At 44.3% G+C, this 26,474-nt stretch overlaps 1 protein-coding gene across 3 annotated transcripts in view; it reads right to left on the bottom strand.

Annotated features, from left to right (window-relative positions):
• Positions 1-19,310, bottom strand: part of LOC307209416 (uncharacterized protein) — a 49,977-nt gene extending 30,667 nt beyond the window's left edge. Inside the window, exons 1-5 of one of the 3 annotated variants that reach the window (XR_013835572.1) lie at positions 19,236-19,310; positions 18,213-18,290; positions 17,187-17,370; positions 11,976-12,144; positions 4,192-6,931 (exon numbers count right to left, since the gene is read on the bottom strand). Coding sequence is in view for 1 of the 3 variants with exons in the window: in XM_079964475.1 (XP_079820601.1) it covers positions 6,833-6,931; positions 17,187-17,281 (194 nt within the window). In the remaining 2 variants the exon portion in view is untranslated. Of the gene's footprint in view, positions 1-4,191; positions 6,932-11,975; positions 12,145-17,186; positions 17,371-18,212; positions 18,291-19,235 lie in introns of those variants that run through there. The other 2 variants (XM_079964475.1, XR_013835571.1) reach the window with 2 other exon arrangements.
• Between the last annotated feature and the right edge of the window lie 7,164 nt (positions 19,311-26,474).

Below are 26,474 nucleotides of genomic sequence, written 5' to 3'. Positions count from 1 at the left end.
GCCCTAGGCGCTGAGGTTTTAACCCACAGCGCCACCTGCGTCCCCAAACAAAGGCTTACCCAATGCCTAACTGCACAAAAGTTGTGACGATTGCTACTAAAGGTAAAGGTAAAGGTACCCCTGCCCGTACGGGCCAGTCTTGACAGACTCTGGGGTTGTGTGCCCATCTCACTTAAGAGGCCAGGGGCCAGCGCTGTCCGGAGACACTTCCGGGTCACGTGGCCAGCGTGACATCGCTGCTCTGGCGAGCCAGAGCCGCACACGGAAACGCCGTTTACCTTCCCGCTGGTAAGCGGTCCCTATTTATCTACTTGCACCCGGAGGTGCTTTCGAACTGCTAGGTTGGCAGGCGCTGGGACCGAGCAGCGGGAGCGCACCCCGCCGCAGGGATTCGAACCGCCGACCTTTCGATCGGCAAGCCCTAGGCGCTGAGGCTTTAACCCACAGCGCCACCTGCGTCCCTAATACTCATATAGTCAGTGCTTATTTTCTAAAAAAATGTTTAGGGGTACTCTCATTTTGACTCAAGAAAATCACCATTTAATAGTTAAAATCGGAGAAAATAAATACAGTAAATGGACAAAAGTACAAAGATTCACAAAACGTTTAGGGGTATGTGTACCCCTTCGTACCCCTAGAAAAAAGCACTGCTTATAGCTGAGAGGAAGGTTAATCAATTAGGTATTTTCTATGTAGGAACGGCAGATGCAAATAATAGCTGAAGGGTTGTTAAAGAAGTAGTTTCCTTCCAGTTCCAGAAAGAAATTAGTGACCTCATTGATGATTTGCCTTGGAAGGTGGGATTTCACAGGGACTCTTCTAAAAAGCTCATTGCTCATACATTTGTACTAGAAGAAGCCAAGCCTGGTAGAAAAAAAGACTTCTGTGCAGTGTTAGGCTAGTTCTAGGCTTGCCATATGTCAGGAAAATTCCTGACATGTCCTGGTTTTGGGGTGCAAAAATGGCATCAGGGGATTTTTGCTGAAAACCCGGATGTATGGAAACAGCTCTGAAAGTTTAAAATAACTACCGGTATTTTTGGGTTAGATTTCCCCAAAGAAGCTCAACAATTTTGGTGGTTTCCTAAAAATAACAACTTTGCTGGTGTCAGGAATTTTACTTTCTGAAAGATGGCAACTCTTATAGTTCTGAAATGCATTATGCCAGCTACCGGATTTCCGGGCCTATTGTATTATGCAATTTCTTAAGACACAATAAATACTGGCTTGATGTATAACAAATAATTGTATCACTAATCTACCTGAAGGTTAGGAATCAGGGAAAATGTTCAGAACTGGATAGAAATAACAAAGCAATAGCTTCCACACCCCTCCTGGCAAGCTTTTAAGCTGACACACTCATTCATGCGACTTTCTCATCTTGCAAGAATGCCCATCTGCGAGGTTGTGCTTAGTTATAGGTGACAATGCCACACCCTCTTGTTCAGGCTTCTGATCAGTTGCTGCTGCTCATGGGCATAGCTAAGAGGGAGGCAGGGAGGGGCAGCTCCCCCCTCCAATAAATAAAAATACATAGCTAACTTTGGTTCTGCCCCCACCCACAAAAGGCCTGCCCCCCCAACAAAAATCCTAGCTATGCCCATGCTACCGCCTCCTGAGTGCCTCTCCGCCTGGCAGTCTGCAGCTTTCCCTAGCCTCCACTGAGGCTCTCCACTCCGCTGAGAGGTCAGAGCTGGCATCCTTACGCCCCTTTCCAAAGCAACTGAAGTTGAGGCACAATGGGGACAATTCGCCTCCTCTGACCTCATTTCCCAACAACTGGCCTCCCCTGTTTTCCTTTCTTCTCCTCCTGGGATGTAGCCCACCAACCTAAGTTTGATCCCAAGAATGCTGCAGAGTTCATGGCAGCCAAAGTGGTGAGCATGGGCGTAGCCAGGATTGTTAGGGGTGCAGACTTTATGTTGGGGTGGGGCAGAACTGAGCTATCTGTGACGTGATTGTTCAGTTAGGTGTTCTTATTTACCTGATGGAGGGGCAGCTGCCCCCGCCCCCCCTTGGCTACCCCCATGGTGGTGAGATGTGTTATTTTTCTAGTTGTTGTTGTTTAGTCGTTTAGTTGTGTCCGACTCTTCATGACCCCATGGGCCAGAGCACACCAGGCACTCTCGCAGTTTGGTCAAACTCATGAGCAGGAACTGGTAAGCCACTGCCAAGAAAACACCATGGACAAAAACAACAGGCATATTTTTCTATTAAACTATACTAAACATTTCTCTATTCTAAATCAGCATATACAATTTTTATATAAATCAAGTGTCTTATTTGTCTTCTTTTTTTGGTGATGCATAATGCATAAGTAGTGACACACCTGGTTGCTGATCAACATATGCTGATTAGACAAATAGTTTTAACTACAATTCACGTAATCCCTTAACAGTGCTATCATGTTGGCTGGGGCTGATTGGAGTTTGTAGATGGAAGCATCTGGAGGCACCAGGCTGGGGAAAGCTGCTCTATGGTTTGCAAGATGCTACCACACATTCAGCAGTTGACACAACCTTATGTGCCCACACAGTGAAAATAAGAGCATCACTCCAAATATATTCAGGTTCTCCCACATATGCATTCTTTGAATGTGAATATAGTTTTATGGCGTGTGTGAACGTGTGTACAATGCAACATTTGTATGGTGCTAGAATTAACAGAGAACCAATTCCAGCCATTGTGAGCCAGGAGAGCTAGGAGAAAGAGTGCTATGTTAGCAAGAACTAGACCAGAAAGGAACAGATTGGTATTTGTTATACAACTAATGACATTAAAGATGGCCAATCTGTTGAAGTGGATGGGATGCACACTAAAAACTTTGCAGCAGTTGTGCCAGCAACCCCATGCTATAGGTGGAAATAAATACAGATTTATTTTAGTGTATTTTAATACATTTTATACATTGCCTTTTAAAAACCAATGTTATTAACCAAATCTCAGGAATATGGTTATTATTTTAATAAATCCAATGTATATATACATATAGCCTGTTGAGTTTAAATCTCACATTACTTTGGTTGGGCTTTCCTAAGCTTGCTGGGAACTTCAGGTCCCATAACCTTAAGAAGTAACTTCCCTTTGCCTCTATTTTCAATGGCTCTGTGCCAGAATCAGCTATGCATCTAGTGACTTTAATCTCTGCATTAGTTGGGGCTATGTGAGGGATAATTTCCCTCTAGATACAAATAAACTCAGACTAACGTAACTTGTGAAGAAGATTAAAATGATTTCAACCAAGCAATGTGTAAATAATACTGAACTGCAGCCTAATCCCACACATGTTTACTCAGATGTAAAGCTCATAATGTCCAATGGCAGGGCTGGTCAGACTGAGGCTACTGCCTCAGGTAGAAATGTTGAGGGGCAGCAGCAGCTCCCTGCAAACTGTTCTTCCTGAGCCCCCTAACTGTGCCATGTGGCCTGTCCTGCACCCCCTAAACTAGTTTGCATCCCTATGGTGTAGTGGCGAACACTGCCTCATTGCCAATGGTGAAGTAAGATTCAGCTGCCCAGTCGGTTTCCGTGCATGGAATGCCTCACCTCAGGTAGCAAAATGTATTGGACAGGCCCTGTTCCATAGGCCAGTGTTTTTCAACCTTTTTTGGGCAAAGGCACACTTGTTTCATGAAAAAAATCACGAGGCACACCACCATTAGAAAATGTTAAAAAATTTAACTCTGTGCCTATATTGACTATATATAAAGTAATTCTCTTGAATAGGAATCAAATAAACACAAAGAAAGTATTTTATAATTACTTTATTATGAAATAGTAAGTAAACAGAAATATCTCCTTCTGCTCCGGTCCTCCTGGTGACTCGAGTTGCGACGTCTTCTTCTCTCCGCTGCTGCGCACACTGTGCTCGGGCGGGAAGGAAGTCGGAAGATGATGTCCTACTGTGATAGGTCCAGGCTGGAGTCTGGACCAATCACAGCCCAGACATCAGAAAAGTGGAGGGTGTCCCCCTGAGGAGCGCCAATCGGCGCCCCTGCTGGCCGAGGGTGGGGTCAAAAACCCCACCACCCCCCATACCCAGGACACAGTCCGGCACCCGCCTAGTGGGCGAAAATTTGACATTTTTTTTAAAAAATCTTTCGAATTTTTCAATTTTTCCCACGGCACACCAGGCAACATCTCGCAGCACACTAGTGTGCCGCGGAACAGTGGTTGAAAAACACTGCCATAGGCCCCTGGGTAAGTGTTCTTAGGACTGTAATCTTCAGGCCAAACTACATGTTATGATAAACACACTTTTAAAAAAAGCATGCTCCAACTGGCCACTTTTATTTTGAAGAAAAAGCAGCCTCTTGGCTACCATTTGGAATATGCTCCCAATCCAGACTGAGGCCTCATACCAGTTATCTGCTGAACTCCCTCAGCTGCTTTTTGCCCATGAAATTGCTCTTTGCTGTTTTTATTTCAAAACAGAGCTGACCAGTTTAGCACCGGCGTAGCAACCCATACTCCCCCTGAGGGAGATAGATTGCCACCCCCCGCTCCTGCCTTCCTATGCTACTGCAGTTTAGGCATTTTTTTAAAAAAGCATTTTACTTTAGACACAGAAAATTGGACAAAAATAAATTTAATTCTGCTAGCCTCTCTTCCAGTGCTGTTAATCTGAAATCATTTGAACAGTAACACTTGGCCTCACAGAAAGTCATAGACATAGAGGTATTTATTAACACATGACAGATTTTTCAGAAAACCCTTTGATGTATCCAAGTGGCAGTGGCCACATGATTATGGGGGCCGAGACGAATGTGGCCTCTTAAAATTACAAGTCATCATGGTAATATTGATTTGATCACAGTAGCTTTAGTATGTCATAAGCAAAGGTCTCAGATGAAGAGAGAAGAGTGAGAATTAAGATTTTTCAACATGTAGAGTTGGCATAATCAACTCCATGTTTGTATGTGGGTTTGTGGGGTTTTTTGCTTTAGGTTCAGGGGCAAGGCTAGTTTTATTTTTTTGTAGCCAGTGATTCCCCCCCCCCCATACTTCTTTGGGGAAGACCCTCTTGTTTCCTGGGTTCTGCCCTGACCTGTACTTCCTTTGTGGGCCACACCCCATTACCAGAGTTTTTGATTTCAAGACCTGGCAGTCTTGTGTTGATTTATTCTGAGTCATAAGATCAGGGTAATTTCTGATGCACCTTCACTTCCTCCCCCCCCCCCCCATTCACAACCACCTCCCATGTTTCTTGCGGTTTTGTCTCAGCTTTTCCTGCTCAACTGACAGGAGACTAAATTGCACGCCAGAAAGAGGCGTGTCACAGCGAGTAGCAACTGCCACCAGCAACGGCGGCACCAGGAGGAGAGGGCTCATGGCAAAGGGACAAGTGTCAACGAATTCACATCCATTAGCGTAATTTTAGGCTGGTAATTTTAGCTAGGCTGCATTGTGGGTGGGTTACAGCAGGGCAGGAAGAGTAACAGGAGCTGTTTTGGAGCAACGTATACTGCTTTCTCCACACTGTCAAGAAAATCACATGACTCATTTATTTCTATTCAGGTTTCTAACTAATTCTTCAGCTGAATATGTAAGCAGGAAAAGAAAAACTAGGGAGAGAGGGAGGCACGGTGGGGCAACTGCCCTTGCCAAATAGTATTCACCTTTGGGGCTGAATTCCTTGCTGGGCTTCCTGGGTTCTTATCCCCTATGTTTTCTTCCAAAGTTTAGAGGGTTTTCTTCCCAAAGCGACTCATTAAAGAGTTTAAGTATGGTGATTTGGTTTAGTTTTGCTCATTCTTCTTTTCCTGATCAGTGTGCTCCCCTCTCCCTGCTGACTGCCCCCTCAAAGCTGACAGGAATCACTCCGTACCTGGTCCGTGTTATTGCACTGGGCCTCAGTGCTGTTCCACTGGGTCATTCATCAAACACATCCTTTCTCAGCTCATCCATTATTAGGATAGCTCAGGGAGGGAGGGAGGGAGGGAAAGAAACTGCTGCTGTTCTGTATCTTTAACTTACACCTGTTTAAGCCGCAGGGAGCCAACTCCATTAACTGTAACTGAGCTGGGTTATTTGCTGTTACTGTTTATGTTTTGTGTTCTGTTTTGTTTTTTAAATGGTTGGTTGGGATTATCTTGTGCACTCAAGGAAGGCTTCTGCCAGGAGTTGTTTGTTCAGAGACACAGTCCTTCTAGTACCATACTTATCCACATTCTCTTGCCAGTATGACACTTTTAAGCTCCACTTTGTTGCTGCAGCCAGATGTTCAATAAATCATCGTCATCAAGAATTTTGAGGCCAAAGACAAGAGGGAAGGAAAATGTATGAACACCAGGAGGAATAAGAACTTAATTGTCATGGGGAGAATGAAAATTTTTTACAAGTCCAGTGCAAACCATTTCAAAGAGTATCAGTCATTAGGTTTGATTATGAATATTTGTGCCCAGGCTGATCATCTATTATAGTTCCTATGGCCTTCCAGATGTTGCTGGACTACAGCTGTTGTCATCCCTGTCCACTGACATTGCTGGCTGGAGCTGAAGGGAGTTGGAGTCCAACAAACATCATTTATTTGTTGCATTTACCGGTATATCTCACCTTTTTCTTCAAGGAAAAAACATGTGGTGCACATGGTTCTCTCGCTCCTCATTTTAATCTCACAACAACCTTGCAAGGTAGGCTAGGCCAAGAAATTATGACTTGTCCAAGGTTACCACCCAGTGAGCTTCCCAGCTGAGTGAGGATTTGCACTCTGGTCTCCCAGGTCTTGGTCCAACACTCCAGCCACTACACTATGACTGTACACTACATCTGGAGGGCATCACATTGACAACCCCGACCTACATCTTTGCCCAAATCTGGATTAAAATAATTACCTAAGACCCGTCTCTGGTTGTTGGTTTCTTGGTTGGTTTACTTTTTTGGTAGAACCCCGACTGTTGAACATTCTCCTCAGGCAGGCCCACCTGGTAGTGCTTTCATAATGGCACCATGAAAAGAAAAAGAAACACACACACAATGTTACTTTGATTTTACCTACTGTCACTCTTTCATGTTTTAATATTTTAAACATTGTTATATATGTTTAATTGTTTTTAATTTGGGTTTTTAGCTGCTGTTGGAGTTGGAATACTGAAAGGAGAGAGGAACATTTCTAACAAACCAATAAGGGCCAGAAACAATCCAGAGAAATGAGTTTCAAACTTCCTATCACTAGGTAACTGTTTCTAAACTAGTAGACCACAATGTACAGTACAAGAATCCTCACTTCACAATTGTACTGAAATACAGTAACCTCCTTTATTTTATTTTTAAAAAACACGAGAGCATATGGTTACTATGGAAGAAGGTCCTGCTGCTGGTCCTGCTCCGAGGAATTGGGTGCACTGTCGGTCCTGCACTCAGATGTCCACACATTGGCATGGACATCTGCACCGACAATTCCTATATAGCTTAATTTTAACACTGGGGAAAGGCGACAGGAGGACCTCCTGAATTTATTGCCCATTTCCATTAAAGTTAATTAATTTCCCAGACATTATCAATGTATTTTCCTTCTCTTTTTGTCAATGCTTTCCCTACTAACATTTATAGCTTTGCTAGATTCTGACTTTTGAAATCACCTGAAGCATCTTTAGAAATCGTAGTCATTTGTCCTTAAAGTGTTCCAATGTAGCATCCTTCCCTTGTGATCTATTATACATTTGTCAACTCCCATAGTCACAGCTCGCAGCTGAATACTGTCCTTTTCAGATGATTGATGACACTTTAATTTATCATGTTGATCCAGCACTGCTTTATTTCATTTACTCCCCGAGAACTCTCACAATCAAGAGTAGCCCCAGGGTAGATATTTCTGTATGAAAACTGATGCAAATAAATCACCAATTTTCTCTGCAATCTCCTGTTCATCTTTGCTTTTCTTCTCACAAGCAGACAGCCTTTCACTGACTGGAATACATTTAGTAGGAATACCCTTGACTGTGAAGTCATCAAAATTCCATATTGTCATATTACAGGAAATTTGTCCGAAGAAACAAGAAGATTTCAATTCCTGGTAGGATTGCTACTAGGGCTATGCCTTTTTTCTTCTTCCAAAAAATGGTTTGTAACCTGCTGCACTGCTTTGGAAAGCAAGTCGCCCCAGTTTAGAAATTTGTACTGAAATCCCATTTTGGTTTGGAGCACTTTAAACCTTAGTTGCTTCGGATTCCAAAGTGGCCCAGATATCTCAGAAGTGGGACACTGCAGCCCACCCCCTTGATGGAGGTTATGTTCCTTTTAACAGCTGCAAAATAGGCAGAAGTTAAGCAGAAGGTACTGGGTAAAACTAACTGGTGTTCTAGTGGAAGCCAGCACAAGGACTCCTCCTAGTACAGTGGGGTTTCCTCCCTCTCCTGCTCCCCACCTGCACTTACTATAAATCCATTCTGGAGAGTTGAGAGTACACCCCAGAACAGCACACAGGGGTAGGAGCAGGGAGATGGTTCCATCGGAGAGCAGAAATGCTTGCACTGGTGGAATGCTCATATCTGAATTCCTTGCATGGTGTTGTCCCCATGATATGCCATGGCAAGTGACATATGTTGATTTCCTGCGTATCACTTCTTGCTACCCAAATTGCAGGGCCTCCCTCAATAAAAAGTGTTTATCCTATTTCATCTGCCCCAGCTGCCACAAAATATGTCTCTCCTGCATTGGTCTCTACAGCCACAGCAGGCACTGCAACCTTCCAGCAGTTTGACTTCACCTGCAAAGGCATACTCCTCTATTGTCTCCTGAGACAGATGGATGCCAACACCAACAACAATTACTGGCCGATGTGGTATAATTTCTATAGAAAGAGCAATTAGCTCAGTTTTGTAGAAACATAGGATTTTAGTTGGAATAAATTGGATCCAATTTTTTTTTCCCTGGGGAGATGCAACAGATAGATTTTCTGCTTAGTTCTAACTAAGGGTCAAATTATACAACTGTTTTCTTCAGTGGGCCTTTTAAAGCACCCAAAGATCAACTGTGCTCCCTTGCTTACAGATCACTACCTAGATTGCTCTCCTTGTTGAATAGCTGGCCATTTCCATGCCTTTTCAAAGAACATTTTCACCCCTGGCACTTTGCCCAATGTCATCCATATTTGACTGTACAGATTAATGCAAACAATTTCTTTAACACAAACTATTCCTAGTCTTCTCTGCCCTTCCCCTTCCCTAGTCTGCTGCCACTGATTAGATATTTTTAGTTGACAAATGGGGAAAGAGAAAGAAACAAGGAGATAAATCCTCTTTTTGTGTGTGTTTTGGAATATAAATCATGCTGCAAAGAAGCAAGCAAAGGGGTCTTCAAAGCTAAGAACAAAGGGGACAAGCTAGGTGCCCTTCGATTGGTTTTGAAGTTCAGAAGGAACCTGTTAAAGATTCCTTTGAAGGTAGAGGCGGTGTAGAGAGAAACAGTGCCAAGATAGGAAGATGTGAGAAAATCTCTCTCAAAGAATAGATGGAATGATGATCACCGACTACAGCAACTGCTATGCAATGAGCTGTTCTGCAGCACTGGGTCTCACAGAAAATGTGTGGAATAGGCTTTCTGGCAAGATACACAGAGCTTTCCTCTCTGCTCATAACATTGGAGCTGAGAGGTACATACATTGCATCAGCTCTGACTAGGTCTATTTAACATACATGTTGTTCTGTGGCTCAATGGTAAATGAATGGTTGTTCAGAGTAGAACAGCAGGGAACAGAAGGAAACGACAGAGTGGCCACAGTATATCAATGGTTAGTGTATAAATAATGTACAGCAAGATGCAGAATAGAAATACAGTCAGCACTGTTGATTGACAGCAGAGGGTGACAGCACTCAAAGAAGAATGGAAGTAAGGCGTACTGTGCAAATCATTGCTGGATGGAGAAAGGGCCAGTAATCCAAATTTAGTTCTATTTGGGACGTGTTGAAAGGCAGAAAACCAAATAACAGTTCCAATAGTGGAGTATTTATAATGATGATTGCAAAAATCAGGAAAGAGCATGAAGGAAGGCAGAAGGAGGAGAAATTGTGAGTGAAGGTTTTTATAAGTCTCTTCAAGGGTGAAAACCCAAGACATCGTAAAGGAAAGGCTATTATTTAATATTAATTTATTTAAAAGATTTATAGGACACAGACACACATCAATACTTAACCAGGGCTGGGTACAACATAAAATTATTTGTTAACCACCAAATCAATCAAAACAGTAAACATATTCATAAAAAGATCAACAAACAAAAGCAGCTAAAACAACCAGCTAAACACAGTGAAGGTTTAAAAAAGTCACCTGTTCAAAAACCTAAAAAGCCTAGGTAGACAGGTACATCTTTACTTGGCAAAGAAAAGACAGCAATATTGATGCTTAATATACCTGTTGAAGGATAGAATGCAACAAACTGGGAATTTGAACTGTGAAAAAGGTTCTAGCAGTGGAACGTGAAGGAAAGCGTGGAATGGGCAAGCTGATATGGAAGTGCCAGAAACAATTTGAATAAGGTACAAAAAAAGGAGAGGCAGTGTAGATACAGGTTTAAGTACAGAGCAGGTGGTCTGAAAGCCCAGTAGGCCCAACAATTCTAGGTGCTCAGGCTGAAGGATTAGCAGGAAAGGAAGATTACAGCCAAAGAGAAGGCATTTGGAAGTCAGCAGCAAGCCACCTGTCCTGCTTGACAAAGAAGAGTAAGCAGTTATTTTCTGGACTGCTCTGTAAACCGGGGTCTCTTGTGCAGATCCTGATACCTAAAATACCGGATGCTTAAAATGTTCAACAGAACAGGTAAACGGGGGAAGAGTTTGAAAATTCTGCTGCTAAGTGATGCACTCTTTGCCAAAACATGTAAGTTGTGTGGGCTGTGCACACAACATACATTTAAAGCACCCCTCCTAAGAGTCCTGGGAACTGCAGCTTACCCTTCAAAAAGCTACAATTCCCAGGAAAATTCCCTTAACAAATTACAGTTCCAGTGATTCTTTTTTGGTGTGTGTGTGTGCTTTAAATGCATGGTATGTAGGCAGCCTGCACAGAACCGCAATCACCTCAAGGTTATTCTGTGGCTTTGCCACACAGCACCCCCACCCCCCAATTTCCTTTAGCACAGCACTTATTAGTAGGAAGTCTTGTAGGAGCATAGAAGCAATAGGAAAGAAAATAAAAAATGATGGTGATTGGAGAAAATAACTGAAGCAATGGGTATGAAGAATTCATGCCAGCAGAGAAGGAATTGATTAAATGGACTAACTGGAAATGAGGTCTTCCCAACCCAAGGGAATTTGTATTAGGAATATTTTATGGAGTATATTGTAGGGAGGAGGATATCAGCAAATGAGGTTCATATTCTGGGAAGAAGCAATTTTTTTTTTTTTACTTAAGGGTCATTAATGTATCCTGGCAGGAGTTTTTTCAAATAATAGTATAACAGATGCTCCTTGGGTTCTCAGGAAAAGGCTTTTAAGTGATGCAAGTGTTTTCCCTGGATTAAAACATAGCTAATATATATACTCTGTATTTTATAGGGCTCCTTTCTGAGTTAACTCTCCCCAGGCGGCTTACATGGTAACAGTTCAGAAATACATGAGCAGCAGTACAAAAATGTAAAAATGCAATACAGTGGACGCTCGGGTTGCAAATGTGATCCGTGCGAGAGGCACGTTTGCAACCCGCAGCACAGCGCCGCGTCTGCGCACACGTGGGTTGTGATTCGGCGCTTCTGTGCATGTGCAAAGCGCAATTTAGTGATTCTGCGCATGCGTGAGCGCTGAAACCTGGAAGTAACCTGTTCCGGTACTTCCTGGTTTTGGCGCGTCCGTAACCCTGAAACGCACAACCTGAAGCGTCTCTAACCCGAGGTATGACTGTACTACAGAACACTCCCAACGTTAAATGAACCAGTGAGAATAAAACACCTAGCCGCCCTATAATGCAGAACACAATTTTCACAAATCTGTCCATTACAAAGAGCAGGACAGCTATAGAAAAATAGCATTGGTGGCCATATACCTCTGAATACTGTTTGTTGGGCAGCACACATGGGGTGAGTGCTTTTGTACTAGGGTCCTGCTTGTGGACTTCTTATTGGCCACGGAAAGAACAGACACAGAATGGATGGGTCTTTGGTCTGATCCAGCAGGAGTCTTCTTATGTTTTTAGGTTCTTAGCAATAGGTCATCTGAAACAAATAGTTCTTCAAAACCCTTCTAAAGGATTACTAAGCATGTCCAGGAATGGGGACAGTGATTAGCCAGAGATGGTAGAGGAGTATGCTTATGTTCAAGGTGAGGGAAAAGACCAGGAGAGATGTAATGGACACATAATGCTTTCACTTCTTGAAGACAAGGGAGAATTCTGAAGTGTCCCAAAAGAATGGGCTAGGTGAAAATAAAGAACACATAAAAAGCATGTATAAAGTGAAGAAGCAATGCATTTGGAAAAAGTACTTGGCGCTGTAGCTAGCATGGTCTTTTTCTCCTCCATGAACTATATATTTAGAGCCAGTATGCTAAAAATAATTAAAATTAAGGTTCTGTTGTTGCTGTTTCATTAGGCACATGGAATATGCTGTTCTTCACTGTGATTTTATCTTCTGCTGCTCATTATGTAATGCAATTGTATGTAAGTAGGTCTGTGTATCTACATTGTCATATATTTTAATGACTGCCACTTACCTTAAATTCTGTATGAAAGGTGGAATATAATTAAAAACAAAATAAAAACAAAGATCCAGGTCTCTACCTTTGCTCAAGTTCAAATGAACTGAAACTGAATGCTGTCCCCCTCCCACACAGAATTACAGATCCGAAGGATTATTTTTTTAAAACTCCTTCAACAAAGGCTATTTGCCTTTCCTTATAATGGATGGACTGGATATTCTACGTACATGGAGGACATGTGAAAGTATTGTGCTAAAGATAGGATACAATTGAATCATACATAGATGGATCATCCAAGAGGAAAAAACTTTTGGAGCTTAGGGACTTCCAACATCCTTTTCGAGTAGCGTGACTATGTTGGGATTACTGAGAATTTGAAGGGAGCATGATGCTAAAGAGAGGCATCCTTTAGTATAGTAAAATTGCCACCAACCCCCCTTCAGGCATCCCTTGAAGTTGGCTTATGGGAATGCAAAGAAATCCTTTCCCATGTAGACTAACATTGCCTCCCTAAGTGGATCTGAGCGCCGGCAAGTGATTTATTATGGAAGGATTAGGAGCTCTGCTTGGGAATCGATATAAAAATTGTTTGCGGAGGATAGAGAAAAGGCACTTTGGGGCCTGTGTTGATGGACATAACATAGCGGGGTCTCCCAAGAGAGGGCTAGAAGGTGAGACCCAAGAAGAGGGTGGAGAAAATCAAGGAGATGGGAGAGTCTTAACTGACAGGACTTTCCAGAAAAAAACTGACAGGACTTTCCAGATTTGCTTTGTTTACAAAATAATAAAAATAGATATATTAAAAATGAGATGAAATGTCTTAGTATCTTAGTGTCTGCTTTATCAGGGCATACAAAAAATGGAGATTGTCTCCACAATCCTAAACACAATATAACATTAGCCTTTGTAGTGTCCTATGTTGCCAGTCTATTGTGTGGTATTTCACTGGGGGAATAGTCTTTGGTATTCCCCATCCTAAATAGTTTTGTGGCTTCCTAAGTTTTGGAAGGAGGCAGTTATGCATGCATAATATTATGCTTAATTTTAGTCCTGCTGATTCTTTTTATCTGGCTCTCAAGATTTACTGCCTTTTTAGTTGGTTTGTGTTGGTTTTTACAGGTTTAAGGTAAAGGTACCCCTGCCCGTACGGGCCAGTCGTGACCGACTCTGGGGTTGCGTGCTCATCTCGCTTAAGAGGCCGGGAGCCAGCGCCGTCCGAAGACACTTCCGGGTCACGTGGCCAGTGTGACGAAGCTGCAGCTGGCGAGCCAGCACCAGCGCCGCACATGGAAACGCCGTTACCTTCCCCCTATAAAGCGGTACCTATTTATCTACTTGCACTTAAGGGTGCTTTCGAACTGCTAGGTGGGCAGGAGCTGGGACCGAACGATGGGAGCTCACCCCGCCGCAGGGATTCAAACTGCCGACCTTACGATCAGCGAGTCCTAGGCACTGAGGTTTTACCCACAGCGCCACCCGCGTCTCTTTTTACAGGTTTACCTTTATATTAATTGTTGTTTTTTTATTTTCCTTTTATGTAAACTGTCTTGGGAATTACTACTGGAGGGTGGTATAGGTGTTTTTATAATAAATATAAATGTGTTGTCTTGCATTCAGCTAACTTTTATTCAGGGTAGATCCACTGAAATGAATGGCCACAAGTTAGTCATGGTCATTAATTTCAGTGGGTCTACTCTGAATAAACATTTGTTGAATACCAGCCAGTATGTATTAAAAAATTAAAATCTACTGGGCTGTTGTTAGGTTCAGATAGATAGCCATTTGCTTACTCAGCAAATTGGCCACAATTGTTGTCATAATTGTTTGCCACAATTGTTTAAGATGTCCTTAAAAAGTTTGTGTATGACAGCAAAAGTGGTCAACTTACAGGTACTAGGGATCTGGCCACCTGACTGTATCTCTAAAACAGTTTCAGTAAAAAAAAAAAGGGACTAATTGAGATTGGAACATTTTATAAAAGATGCCTGTATAACTGTCCAAGACTGGAGACTTGGGCTGGATCCAGACGCATCAAAGAAGCGTTTCAGTAATGCGATGTAAACTCTGTATGAGAAATCGGGTTGGCAAAAACGGAACTCCACAGCACCATCTGGTGTCACAGTGTTATAATGCATATACAACACATAAAGCCAATGCGGCTGAGTCCTTGGAGGATTTTAGACCCTTCATTTCTTCTTGAATTTTTTAAGCAGAGGTTGGATGGCCATCTGTCATGTATGGTCTCGCTGAGATTCCTGCATTGTAGGAGGTTGGACTAGATGACCCTTGGGGTTATTTCCAGCTCTACAATTCTACGATTCTACAGAATTCTCAGTGCCCTGGAGTGAAGGTGGACAATGGGATATGACTTAAATATTGTTGGATTCAGTTGGGTCCAAACCTTCAGTGGTACACAGTGTTCTATAAAAAGATTTAAATTGCTGTAAAGTGTCTTTATTATCACTTGTAGTCTGTCCTTCTCCAGTTTTAAGGGTGGGTATCTGCTGCTTCTGAATTAGCCATTGTGCATTATAGTAACTTTAAATGAAAAACTCAATTTGCAACATATTCCTGCCTTCTGCAGCAAAGTCAAATATAGACCAAAGTCTCTTTGTCTTTGAAGAATTTTTGGACACAGATCTTGATAAATTGAAATGTCTTTCCCTTCGCATTTGATAGAATCAGCATTTCTAAGAAGTTGTGTTACTGGGTTTTTAAGAGAACAATGAGCAAACCAAATGTTTTGTGGATTTCCCTCCTGCTTTGATTTGGGATGGAAAGCATGGGGAACCCTCAATGTTTCCTGTGCTTGAAGATTAGCATTGACCCATGTGACAAATGCTACAGAGAGATTTGCCTTGTCAAAAGTCTCAGGAATTCCTCTTGCTCTAATATATAATGGTGTTCCCTATCTTTAAAGTAAAGGTAGAGCTTCAATTTAGCTTGTGAGTGTTTATTATTTTTAACAGTCATCTCATCTTGTTATTTAAAATTTTGATCCATAGCTGTGTTAGCTGTGCCAGTGTACTGGAAGAAGCAAAGATCACCATTGTCAAAGCAATGATTCTTCAACAGCAACTTCATGTTGTTCAGATACCTGATTATCATCTTCCAAAGCAACTACTCTATTCTGAACTTGAAAATGGAAAGCATAATGCTGGTGGTCAACAAAAGAGGTTTAAAGACTCTCTCAAGGGAAATCTAAAAAAAATGTAGTATAAACACTGACAATTGGGAAACACTGGTCTTCAAGCACTCAAATTGGAGAACAGCCTTTACCAAAGGTGTCATGGACTTTGAAGATGCTCAAACTCAGGATGAAAGGGAGAAACATGCTAAGAGGAAGGCACGTTTGGCAAACCCTCACCATGATCAACTCCCACCCGGAAACCTATGTCGTCACTGTCGAAGGACATGTGGATCCAGAATTGGCCTCCACAGTCACTTCCAGACTCTCCGTTAAGACTGTGTTCATGGAAGACAATCTTACTTGGCTACAAGTGATCACCAAAGAAGAAGAAGGTCACTGGATCTGCCATTGTAGAGGAGACTCTATTTCCTCTTAGAAAGGTTGGTTGCTTTATTCCATTATTGTGCTCAGTTAGTGCAAAGTTGCTGTACCAAATGAACCATGGCTCAGTATTCATCTTGAGACTTGCCTTGGTCTCTTTTAGAGGGTCAGATGGCCATATTAGAAGGAAGTCTTCTTTCTTGGATCAATCAAAGTTGTGGTAAGTAAATAAGAATCCAGAGTAAGATTCTTACTTACCACCCAAATCTACTAGAGTTTGAGAGTCTGGATAACTAATGAAGCAGTTTAGAACCAAACTTGTCCCAGGGTGGTTGGAGAGAGCCAAGTTAAGGCGCCATCTTGAATGGATGACATCACCTTCCCCAGAGGGGTCTTCTTGAGGAGATGATGCACCACTGCCTCATTCAATGTGAATGGTACTTCCCTCTCCTCCGTTGAAGAATTAATGTACATCTGGCTTCCCTCGCAAAACTTGCAAAATCATGGGATTTTGTTTGTTTTTTGGACTACAGTCATGGACAGGAATAAGCACATTTTAAATTAACATGGTGGTGCTACTTCCATCCTAGTCCTGCCACTCTGCTATATATGTGATAGATTGACTTTCTAAATGTTGCTTCCTGTTCCACATCTTCCTGCTTGATCTCCTTGTCTTTGGCTCCTCCCACTTTTCTGATTCCAGCCTGAAACATTTGGAGTCAGTTCCTGGTGCCAAATACGTGGACTAAAGTCAGTGGACCATGGACATAGGAAGCCACCTTTTAATGAACCAGACCACTGGCCCGTCATCTAGCTCAGTACTCCAGGTGACAGTGGCTCTCCAAGATACTGGGGATTGAACCTGGATGTGTTTACCTGCAAAGCATTTACTATTACCTATGAGCTAAGACCTCAAGACTGTGCAAAGTAAGACAGAGCTCCAAAGAGAAGACAGGCCACTATCTTAAATTGGATTTACCTATGGATTCAGGGTTAAAATATAACAAGAGGCTCCTTGTTGGGAGCAGATAATGGTGGCTGTTTTCTTACCTGTTAGACAAGTCAATTATCGTCATTCTTACTGACAGTAAAGGCCAGAATGATACGGAGCCTGGGGCGTGCTGGTGGCAAACCGGTGGGAACATGTCACCAACACAGACAAGAACTCCAGGGCACCCCTGCCATGCTGTCCCCTGCCTAAGACAGAGGTCATCAAAAGGAAGGAAGCACTGACCTGGAGAGGGAAGGTGGACGTCAGGACTTTTCCATGCAGAAAGTTTTCCACTGTCAAGCTCAGACTGGTCCTTCCCAGTTCTTTGTGGGGAGGGGCCACTTCAGAACAAGAGGCTTTCAGTGTTCCCATGGGAAAGATCTACCTCAAAGCAGTTGGCTTGAGCTGATACTTAATCCCATGAGCGTTTCAATTTGATTTTCATGTAAAATGTCAATTGAGCTGTTATATTTATCATCAAAATCTATGCAGAAGTGACATTTTTACAATGGACTTTAGACCCTCATGCCTTAGTTTCATTCTCCAGGGGGGTTTGGTGGAATCTTCCCCACGTGAAAACATTTGGGAAGTTGCTGCTGATGTAGGTTTGTAAAAAAAATTGTTTATTTTATTTATTTAAAAAAAAAACTTTCCAAAGAGAGAGTTTAAGATTACCCCGGGATCACGGCCCACTGCCAGAAAAGCATTGCTAGTGAGCTTCAGAGGGGGGAAAGCCTGCAGAGGTGGGTGAACAGGATTGGCACCGCCTGAGCTTCTGCTGTCTCATAATAGCCGAAGAATAAAATGGATTAAAAGCCTTTTAATACTTATTATTCCACTCTAGGAACAGGCAGTTAGACTAGCAGATGCCAGTTACGAGTCCCAAGAGAGCACTCGCATGACATCCATTCCACATTCTGTTCTACGAGCCCCATATCAAGAGACCAGGCCAGCAGAATCCCCCTAGCTCTCGTCTCCCTCCTTTCTCCCACCACCGCAAAGTACACTCAGTATGCAAGCAACCCCAAACTTGGTGTTTGATGACAATAACAAATAAGTAATAATAAACGAGACATTTTCTTTACCTAGAGAGTATTTGAGATTTCACTTTTCCTTCCGCGTTGGAATTTCCCACCGGCTATAAATTCAGTTTCTTAGAGCAGCTGTAGAAACAGGTTAAGAGATTGTGGCGGGCTCAGAAACTGTCTTGATGAAGGCCAGACAAACAGGCTAACTAATGGGGTGCCTTGCTATACTGCTTTCCTCCCCCCACCCCAACCGCCCCATTATACTCTGGGTCTGTTCTGACACTGCAAACTGGGGAAAGGAAACAGGTGGAGGAGACTGGGCCAAGCTGTGATTGATTACACAGGACTAGGGACCCAGAGAGAACACGTGCAGTTTCAGGTTTTCACCTTCCTAATAATAATAATCGTGTGTGTATGTGTGTGTGTGCGCGCGCGCTCAGAGCACTGTTTTATACACACACTTTGGGAATCAAATTGCAATAAAGGCTTTTTGCTTCACAGTTCCCTTGGTAGACGAGAGAGCTGGGTTTGGCTCCAAGTTGCTCTTTCTGCCTGGAGAAAAAGCCAATAAAACAAAATTCAAGGCCCAATTACTAGAGTCCAGTGATGAATATCACCCTCTTGTTCCACCAGGCAGCCAGAGGCCTGCAAGCTTATGTGGGATAGGAATTCCTTCTCTTGATCGACTTTGAAACTTTCCTTTCAGGTAACATACTCAGATTTATGTGAGACTTATTCTCACATTGGCCATGTTTAGACGTATCACCTATAGAAACTATAGAAACATAGCTCAGGAAAATTAGGATGTGCACTAAATACTGCATTATCAGAACACAAATGATCACAAGTATCACCAGTTTTGCACCTCTCTTCCTGGAGCAAGGAAGCAAACCACAGGACGGCTGGTTTAGTGTCATGTCTGAAGCAGCATTCATGCTTTGTTTTCCCCAAACAATGACTGGAAAGCCAAAGTTTGCAAGCTATGGTTTATGGCCAGCGTTACACCTGAATGTAGCCATTATAATAAACCCCAGACAATGTACTTATTGAGCACCCATTCTGATTTGCTTTGGAAATTACCTCACAGACTTACAATTCCTACAGTGGTTTAACAGTCAATCTCTCCCCCCAGGGAATTCTGGGAATTGCAGCTGTCTCTGAGGGGAACTGGGGTCTCCTAACAACTCTCAGCACCCGTAACACACTATAGTTCCCAGAATGCTTGTGTGTGTGTGAAGCCATGGCTGCTTAAAGTAGGATGATACTGCTTTAAATATCTAGTACAAAGGAGGCCTGTCCAATTGACAGAGTGGGGAGACGCAGTTCACTGGTGGTCTTAGGCTAATCATTTTATCAGCTTAATCTACATCATGGAATTGTGAGGATAAAATGAATTGCTGGGTTAGAACCGCATACACCACTCTGAGCTGTTTGGAGGAGGTGAAGGATAAACATGACTTGAGTAGATTGTTCTTGAATTTTCCACTTAGAAACAGGGTTGGCTGAGAAACTTTCCAAAATGATCTCATCCCTTTTATTTGCAATCAAAATGTTACTTCCTAATGACATTAAAAATGTTTACATCCATCCACCCCCAATAGGTTTTCTGCTTAATTTTTCTACTTCGGGGAGCGGCTGACCAGAGCAGAAGGGTGGAGGAAGTTGTTCCTGACATTTCAATATTAGGCACCTCCCTCAGAAATAAGCCTGCATTGGATAGGGTTGATCAATTGCTAGCTCTACTGCCACCCACCATAGCACTGTTTCTGGCCTTACGATGCATACCACTGGTACCCAAGTGTGCACTCTGCTACAATTTCTGGAGGTGCTGCAGAGCAGGGGCCTCCGCAATACCAAAGCCCCCACCCCCTGCCACATGAACCCAGTGAATATAGGCGGAGGGACAAATCTGCCTCACCCTAACCCCCTTTGACAATGTGGGTCTGGAGTTAGGATTGCTCTTTTACCCTGGGGGAGGGGGGAAGAATTAATGCCCCTCCCCGCGCTCGGAAACAAATTAAACCCAAAGAACTAGTAACAACAATAAACCACACTGCTATACTAGTTTATTTACACATACACAGTAACAGATAATGAAAAGTGCAACAGACCAAGTTTCATGTGGTCTTAAAATCTTCTAAAAATTGCTACTGTAAGGAATAGAAACTAATATAATTGGTCCATGTACTAGCTGACCATATTTTGAAACTCATCTATGTGTAAATAATTCTGACTTTTTGACCTTAATGCTGCATTTGCACAGACTCATTCTCCCCCTCCCCCTCCCCTCCCCCCTCTCTCTGGGAGAAAACTTATTTTTGGTTTTGGGTGAGGAACCAAATGATACCAAAATGCAATGCACCTCTTAACTCTACAGTTCTATGCTTCCCTGAAACACCTACCCTGAAACTTTTCTCAGTTTTGAACATCCCACTATTTCCTGAATGAGTTTTTTTTTAAAGCAAGTTTCAATACTGCAATGTTTTGATTTTAACCATATGTTTCCATTCCCAACTGCTGGATTTTTTGTTTGCTTGTTTGTTTGGAATCCTTCTTTTAGTTTGCAAAACCTCAATCTGTCTCATCTCTCCTTGTTCATTCAGCCATTCTGACTACTTTTGTTTTTTATTAAATCCATTTTACAAATGCCTGCAAGTTTAGAAGTGACTCACACAAAATCATTTGTGAAAAAGTGCCAAGGTCACAGAGCGAGCTTGAGCCAAGAATAGAGAGCCAGCTCTCCTGACTTTCAACCACATGTGCATGTGCTTAAGCCACCAGGGATCGGCGTGAATCCCCCTTCCAATGTCAAGAGGGTGCCATGGAACTGTTATGGATGGGCTTAGACAAGGTCAAGGGTTCAAGACTCAGTGGCCCTAAATCAACAGTAACCTTCTACATGACAGCTTTACAAGACTAGTTCCTTTCACTTGGCTAATCCTGGGGCATGTGAAGGATGAATTTTGATTGGTTGCCAAGATCCAGCTTCTATCAGGGTCTTGGAGCATAAGTGTCAGCTGTTCATATTTAGGGCTATGGAAAATCTAATCGGCCTGTTAATGAAAAGGACTCTGAGCTGTGTAAGTTCCCTTTAATAGGCTGCCTTTCTCTTCTAAGATTTGAGGACGCCGCATGCCACATTAACACTCCTTCACTCGGCATCAGGGCTATGCAACCAGGAGTCTGTCCTTTTGCGTTGCAAACAAGCCAACACAGCTGTGATATCAATCACCATCACTCAGATGGGCAAATGAGACTGTGGTCTTCCAGCTCCAACATCCACCAGCTTCTTCAGATTCTGCTAATGAGGAGTCTTAACTGGCAGACGCAATTGGGTCAGGTATACCTAACTGGCTCCACACCCAGAAATTAGAGATGTTTGGCAAGGAACACCACATTCAGTTCTGCAGGTGACAGAGTGAGCATTGAAAAAAAATATATCACCGACTGCTCCATTGTCTTTACAGTAGCTTGAAATAATGCTTACGTCTATACCATGAAATGCCTCACCTGCCGATTTCTTCCAATTAAGCTCTGTTAAAGGCATGGAAACTGGCTAGACCTTTTTGTGTGGTCCGTTGGCAACTCTGGACAAAGCTGTTCACTCAGAGTTTCAGCTCATCCCCATTTCTTTTGCCTGGCTGCTTTTCCCCAGGGAAAACAACTCTTTAGTGCTCAATTGGAGCAAATGGCAGTTTGGGGTTTCTCTGGATTGATGTTTGCTCTGATTCAGCACTCAAAACCTGTGCTTTCTAGGCATGGGACAAGCAGGAGTATGGACAAGCCCTTTGTTCCCAAGGACAATACTCCATGATTGGTTCATCTGAGACAAATCATTGCTCATTTCGGGCACTGCAAAACTTTGATCTGCTTTAAAGTCTTAAACAAGAAATACACCTGCACACTCAGCAGTTTCAGAGTTTTCTCTAGCAATAGCTCCCAACTATATATTTTTTTTCTCCGAAGCATGTAGGGTGGTGTTCAAAAGTAGTTTCACAACCAGAAAAGTTTCTGGATAATGCTCCACATTTGAGGCCCTGTTTTGTCATGTGGATGTGGAATCACAAGCTCACAATTGTGGGTATAGCTCCTGATGACTGTACAGAAGGTAACATTCACATTTGTTGCTCTGCCCACTTTTGCCTCTGACCCTTCCCCCAACTGGCATGTGGTTCCCCTATAAGATTGTCTAGAAGAGAGTGCATCCCTTGGGCTGAAAAGAGCTCCTCATGCTTGGTTTAGAAGCACTTTAGACCCCACCATTCCTGAGTGCAAACCACCACAGAGCCTTTACTCTACATGAGGAAGCAGCAACTCCCTGCTCCATCCAGCACCTGCATTTTGAAGCGGTATAGTCCTGAATTCTACTGCCTTGTCCTTCATAATGTGTACATTGACTCACTCTCTCCCCTTGTTCTGAATAACTTAGACCGTAGAGTGGCTCTCTGTCTGCTCCTTGTCAATGCATCAATTCCACCTGCTAATAATCAATGGCTTATTATGTGCTGCTACCCAGAGCAAGGGACGCAGGTGGCGCTGTGGGTTAAAGCCTCAGCGCCTAGGACTTGCCGATCGAAAGGTCGGCGGTTCGAATCCCTGCGGCGGGGTGCGCTCCCGCTGCTCGGTCCCAGCGCCTGCCAACCTAGCAGTTCGAAAGCACCTCCGGGTGCAAGTAGATAAATAGGGACCGCTTACCAGCGGGAAGGTAAACGGCGTTTCCGTGTGCGGCTCTGGCTCTGGCTCTGGCCAGAGCAGCGATGTCACGCTGGCCACGTGACCCGGAAGTGTCTCCGGACAGTGCTGGCCCCTGGCCTCTTAAGTGAGATGGGCGCACAACCCCAGAGTCTGTCAAGACTGGCCCGTACGGGCAGGGGTACCTTTACCTTTACCTTACCCAGAGCAATGCATTGTTACCTACACCTCTACACCCCCCCAAGCTGCAGGTTTATCACTTTCACCTCCACACAGCATCCCTCTGACCTAGCAGCTTAAAGGGCAGAGCAGGTAGACTGAGATGCCTTGAAATCAGACATTCTCTTTCATCCACAGCCAGGCAGAATCTCACTTTCATTTCACCTTCCTGCCCCTCAGGAATAGCAAAAGCACTTGAAAGATAGATCTGAATCTGTAATGCAGGCAACTTAGCTGCTCCTTTCATCCCCTTTCTGTTCTTTCATCCCAGGCATTCCTGTCCCTCAGGTTTAATTTTGGGCTGGGGCAAATGCAGACCCCAAAAGTTGAAGAAAAGATCCTCTAATGATGCAAACTATGTTGCCTGCTTAGCTTGAAGGTTTAGCAAGCTGAGATTAGCTGGACCAGACTTCTTGGTATTCCATTGATTCCAGATCATATTTAGGCATCGGAATTCTCGGAGCTCTGGGTTTAGGCCGCCTGCAAACTCAGGCTGACATTTTTATATTCCGTTACATGTAACACATGACGTTTTCAGTAGCTATGGCAAGGTTTAGATTTCGTATTGTGTGCCTTTGCTTCTTATCATACACTTGTCGCATACAAAAACTAGAAACACTTTCTTGATGTAAAGGAAATCTCTGGGGCAATGGGTGGGGGAGATCTCATTGCTATAGGCAGGTTGTTAAATGGGACTGGTCTGAGTACTGTGTTCCTTTGAAGCAGAGAGAGGGGGGGGGGAGAGAGAGAGAGAGAACACCCGTAGCCTTCCAAATGTTGCTGAATTACAACTCTCATCACCACTCACAATTGGCCATGCTGGCTGGGACTGATGGTTGTTGGAGTCCATCAGTCTCTAGAGGACCACAGTTTCCCTAACCCTACACTGGAGAGACTTGGAGGGTTCTGTTTGTGCATTTGTTTTCTGTAAGCTCATGGTTTAATAGATCAGGGAGGAGTGCAAAGTATGTGCAATGCCTCTCATATTTTCCCCCTCATGTAATGTTTTTACAAATCAGTTTCATTTGTTGAGACATTAGGAAGAAAAGGGGGAAAGAGGTGGAGGGGGGGAAAGATGGGTAGGGGTGGGGTTGGGTGGCGATGTTTCAATTTTACTGAATGTATGTAGGGTTTGGTGTCAGTGATGCTTGTGCAGGTTCTCTGCTGTTCACTTGTGTTCCTTTGGTGGTGAGAGAAGGTTTGGCTAAGTCCCTGGAGTCCAACTAGAGCTACCTGCTCAACAAGCATATTGTTGGTTTGGTGCACACACACAACTAGGCCCTCCTGTCTCAAAGCCTGAATCTGGTTACAAAGTAATTAAAAGGCAATTACATGTCAGGCACCAAAAAACCTCATATAAAGATCTAAAGGCAGAATTAAACAGTAAACCACAGCAATTAAAATCCAATCAAGCCTTCCAGCCACAGAAAAGCCTGCTGAAACATGAAGGCCTTGCCCTTTCCCCTAAATGTAAACAAGAATAGGCACATATGAATATCACCAGCAAGGATGTCCAAAAGGCTTTAGGCTGCCACAGACAAAGCTCCACTCCACTCACTCTGCTCCTATCCATTCTTACCATTAGTTTCATGGAGAGTACTGTAGCCATAGCACCCCCCAGAGCACCTTAATCGGAGGAACTCAGGGCTTAGCCATAGACAGTGAGTGTATAGAGCAGTGGTGTCCAAACATTTTTCAAAGAGGGCCAGATCTGATGAAGTGAACATGCGTGAGGGTGGGCCAAATATGTTGAGCATTTTTTAGGGTTGAAGTTGAACTATTTTAGGATTGAAGTTGAGCTTTTTATAGGATTGCTCCCCCCAGAAATTGTTGGGTTTAACTTACATTTACATTTAGGTGTTGAGGAGACAGAAGAAACAGTGACTGTGGTCAAACTTCAAAGAAGCAAGCTCTCCATTATTACTGGCATCTCCTTTCCTGGGCTGCTTCAACTCCTGAGACTACAGCAGCCTTTGTCAACCTGTTGCTCCAGGTGATGGAGGACCGCAGGCCTGGGCAGGGAGCAGGTCTTCCTGTTATATACCTGCTGCGATTGACAAGGCATCTGACCCTCACCTGAATCTCATAGCTCTCCTGACAAGTGCTTTGGTCTGCCCACCAGATACCAGGCACTCTACTATTCAAATTAGGCCCCAGTGCTTTTGTTACAATCCCCTTCTCAATTAAGTAATCAATTTTAATCTAGAATTTAAATTCTCAAAACTTGCTTATTTGTTAATTTGAGCAAGTAAACTACTGCTCTCACTTACAAACAATATTTCTACCTGCAACACACACGAGCAAACCTGCTCCTCTTTCTTTCACAGATATTTTGTTGCCATTTGCAACTGTAGCTGCCTCTAATTACCGTATTTTTTGTCCCAGAGGATGCTCTGTCCCATAGGACGCACCTAGTTTTTTTGGGGGGAAATAAAGGAAAAAATTTGTCCCTTTATTTCCCCCCCAAAACCAGGTCGGGGAACAGCGGGATGGCGGCGCTGCGCCTCCCCGCTGTCCCCCGAGCTTGTGGGGCTGGCCGATGTCTGCCTGAAGCATGGGGTGCTCTGCTTCAGGGCGCCTCGCGCACCGGGCGGCAGGCTGCTATCCACAGCGTGGGGAGCCCTGTGGGAGGGCGCCCCGTGCTCCGCGCTGCAGGCTGCCGTCCGCAAGCTTTCCGCGCCCAGGGGGAGATCCCCTGGGTGCGCAAGGCTTGCCGACACCTGCACGAAGCATGGGGCGTCCTCCGGAGGGTGCCCCATGCTCTGCGCTGCAGGCTGCCGCCCACAAGCCTTGCGCGCCCGGGGGGAGTTCCCCCGGGTGCGCAAGGCTTGCCGACACTTGCGCGAAGCATGGGGCGTCCTCCCCCCCAAAACCAGGTCGGGGAACAGCGGGATGGCGGCGCTGCGCCTCCCCGCTGTCCCCCGAGCTTGTGGGGCTGGCCGATGTCTGCCCGAAGCATGGGGCGCTCTGCTTCAGGGCGCTCCTCGCGCCAGGCGGCAGGCTGCTATCCGCAGTGTGGGGAGCCCTGCGGGAACTCCCGTGGGGCTCCCCACGCTGCGGATGTCTGCCCGGCGCGAGGGGTGCTCTGCTTCAGGGCGCCTCGCGCGCTGGGCGGCAGGCTGCTATCCACAGCGTGGGGAGCCCTGTGGGAGGGCACCCCGTGCTCCGCGCTGCAGGCTGCCGCCCGCAAGCCTTCCGCGCCCAGGGGGAGATCCCCTGGGTGTGCAAGGCTTGCCGACACCTGTGCGAAGCACGGGGCGTCCTCCGGAGTGAGCCCCGTGCTCCGCGCTGCAGGCTGCCGCCTGCAAGCCTTGCGCGCCTGGGGGAACAAGGCGTGCAAGGCTTGCGGATAGCTTCCTGGAGCCTGGAGCACGAGAGGTGTCGGTGCGCACCGATGCCTCTCGCTCT

This window comes from Podarcis cretensis (genome assembly GCF_951804945.1).
Source record: "Podarcis cretensis genome assembly, chromosome: 2".
Lineage (NCBI taxonomy): Eukaryota > Metazoa > Chordata > Lepidosauria > Squamata > Lacertidae > Podarcis > Podarcis cretensis.
This window is presented reverse-complemented; position numbering and strand designations above follow the sequence as displayed.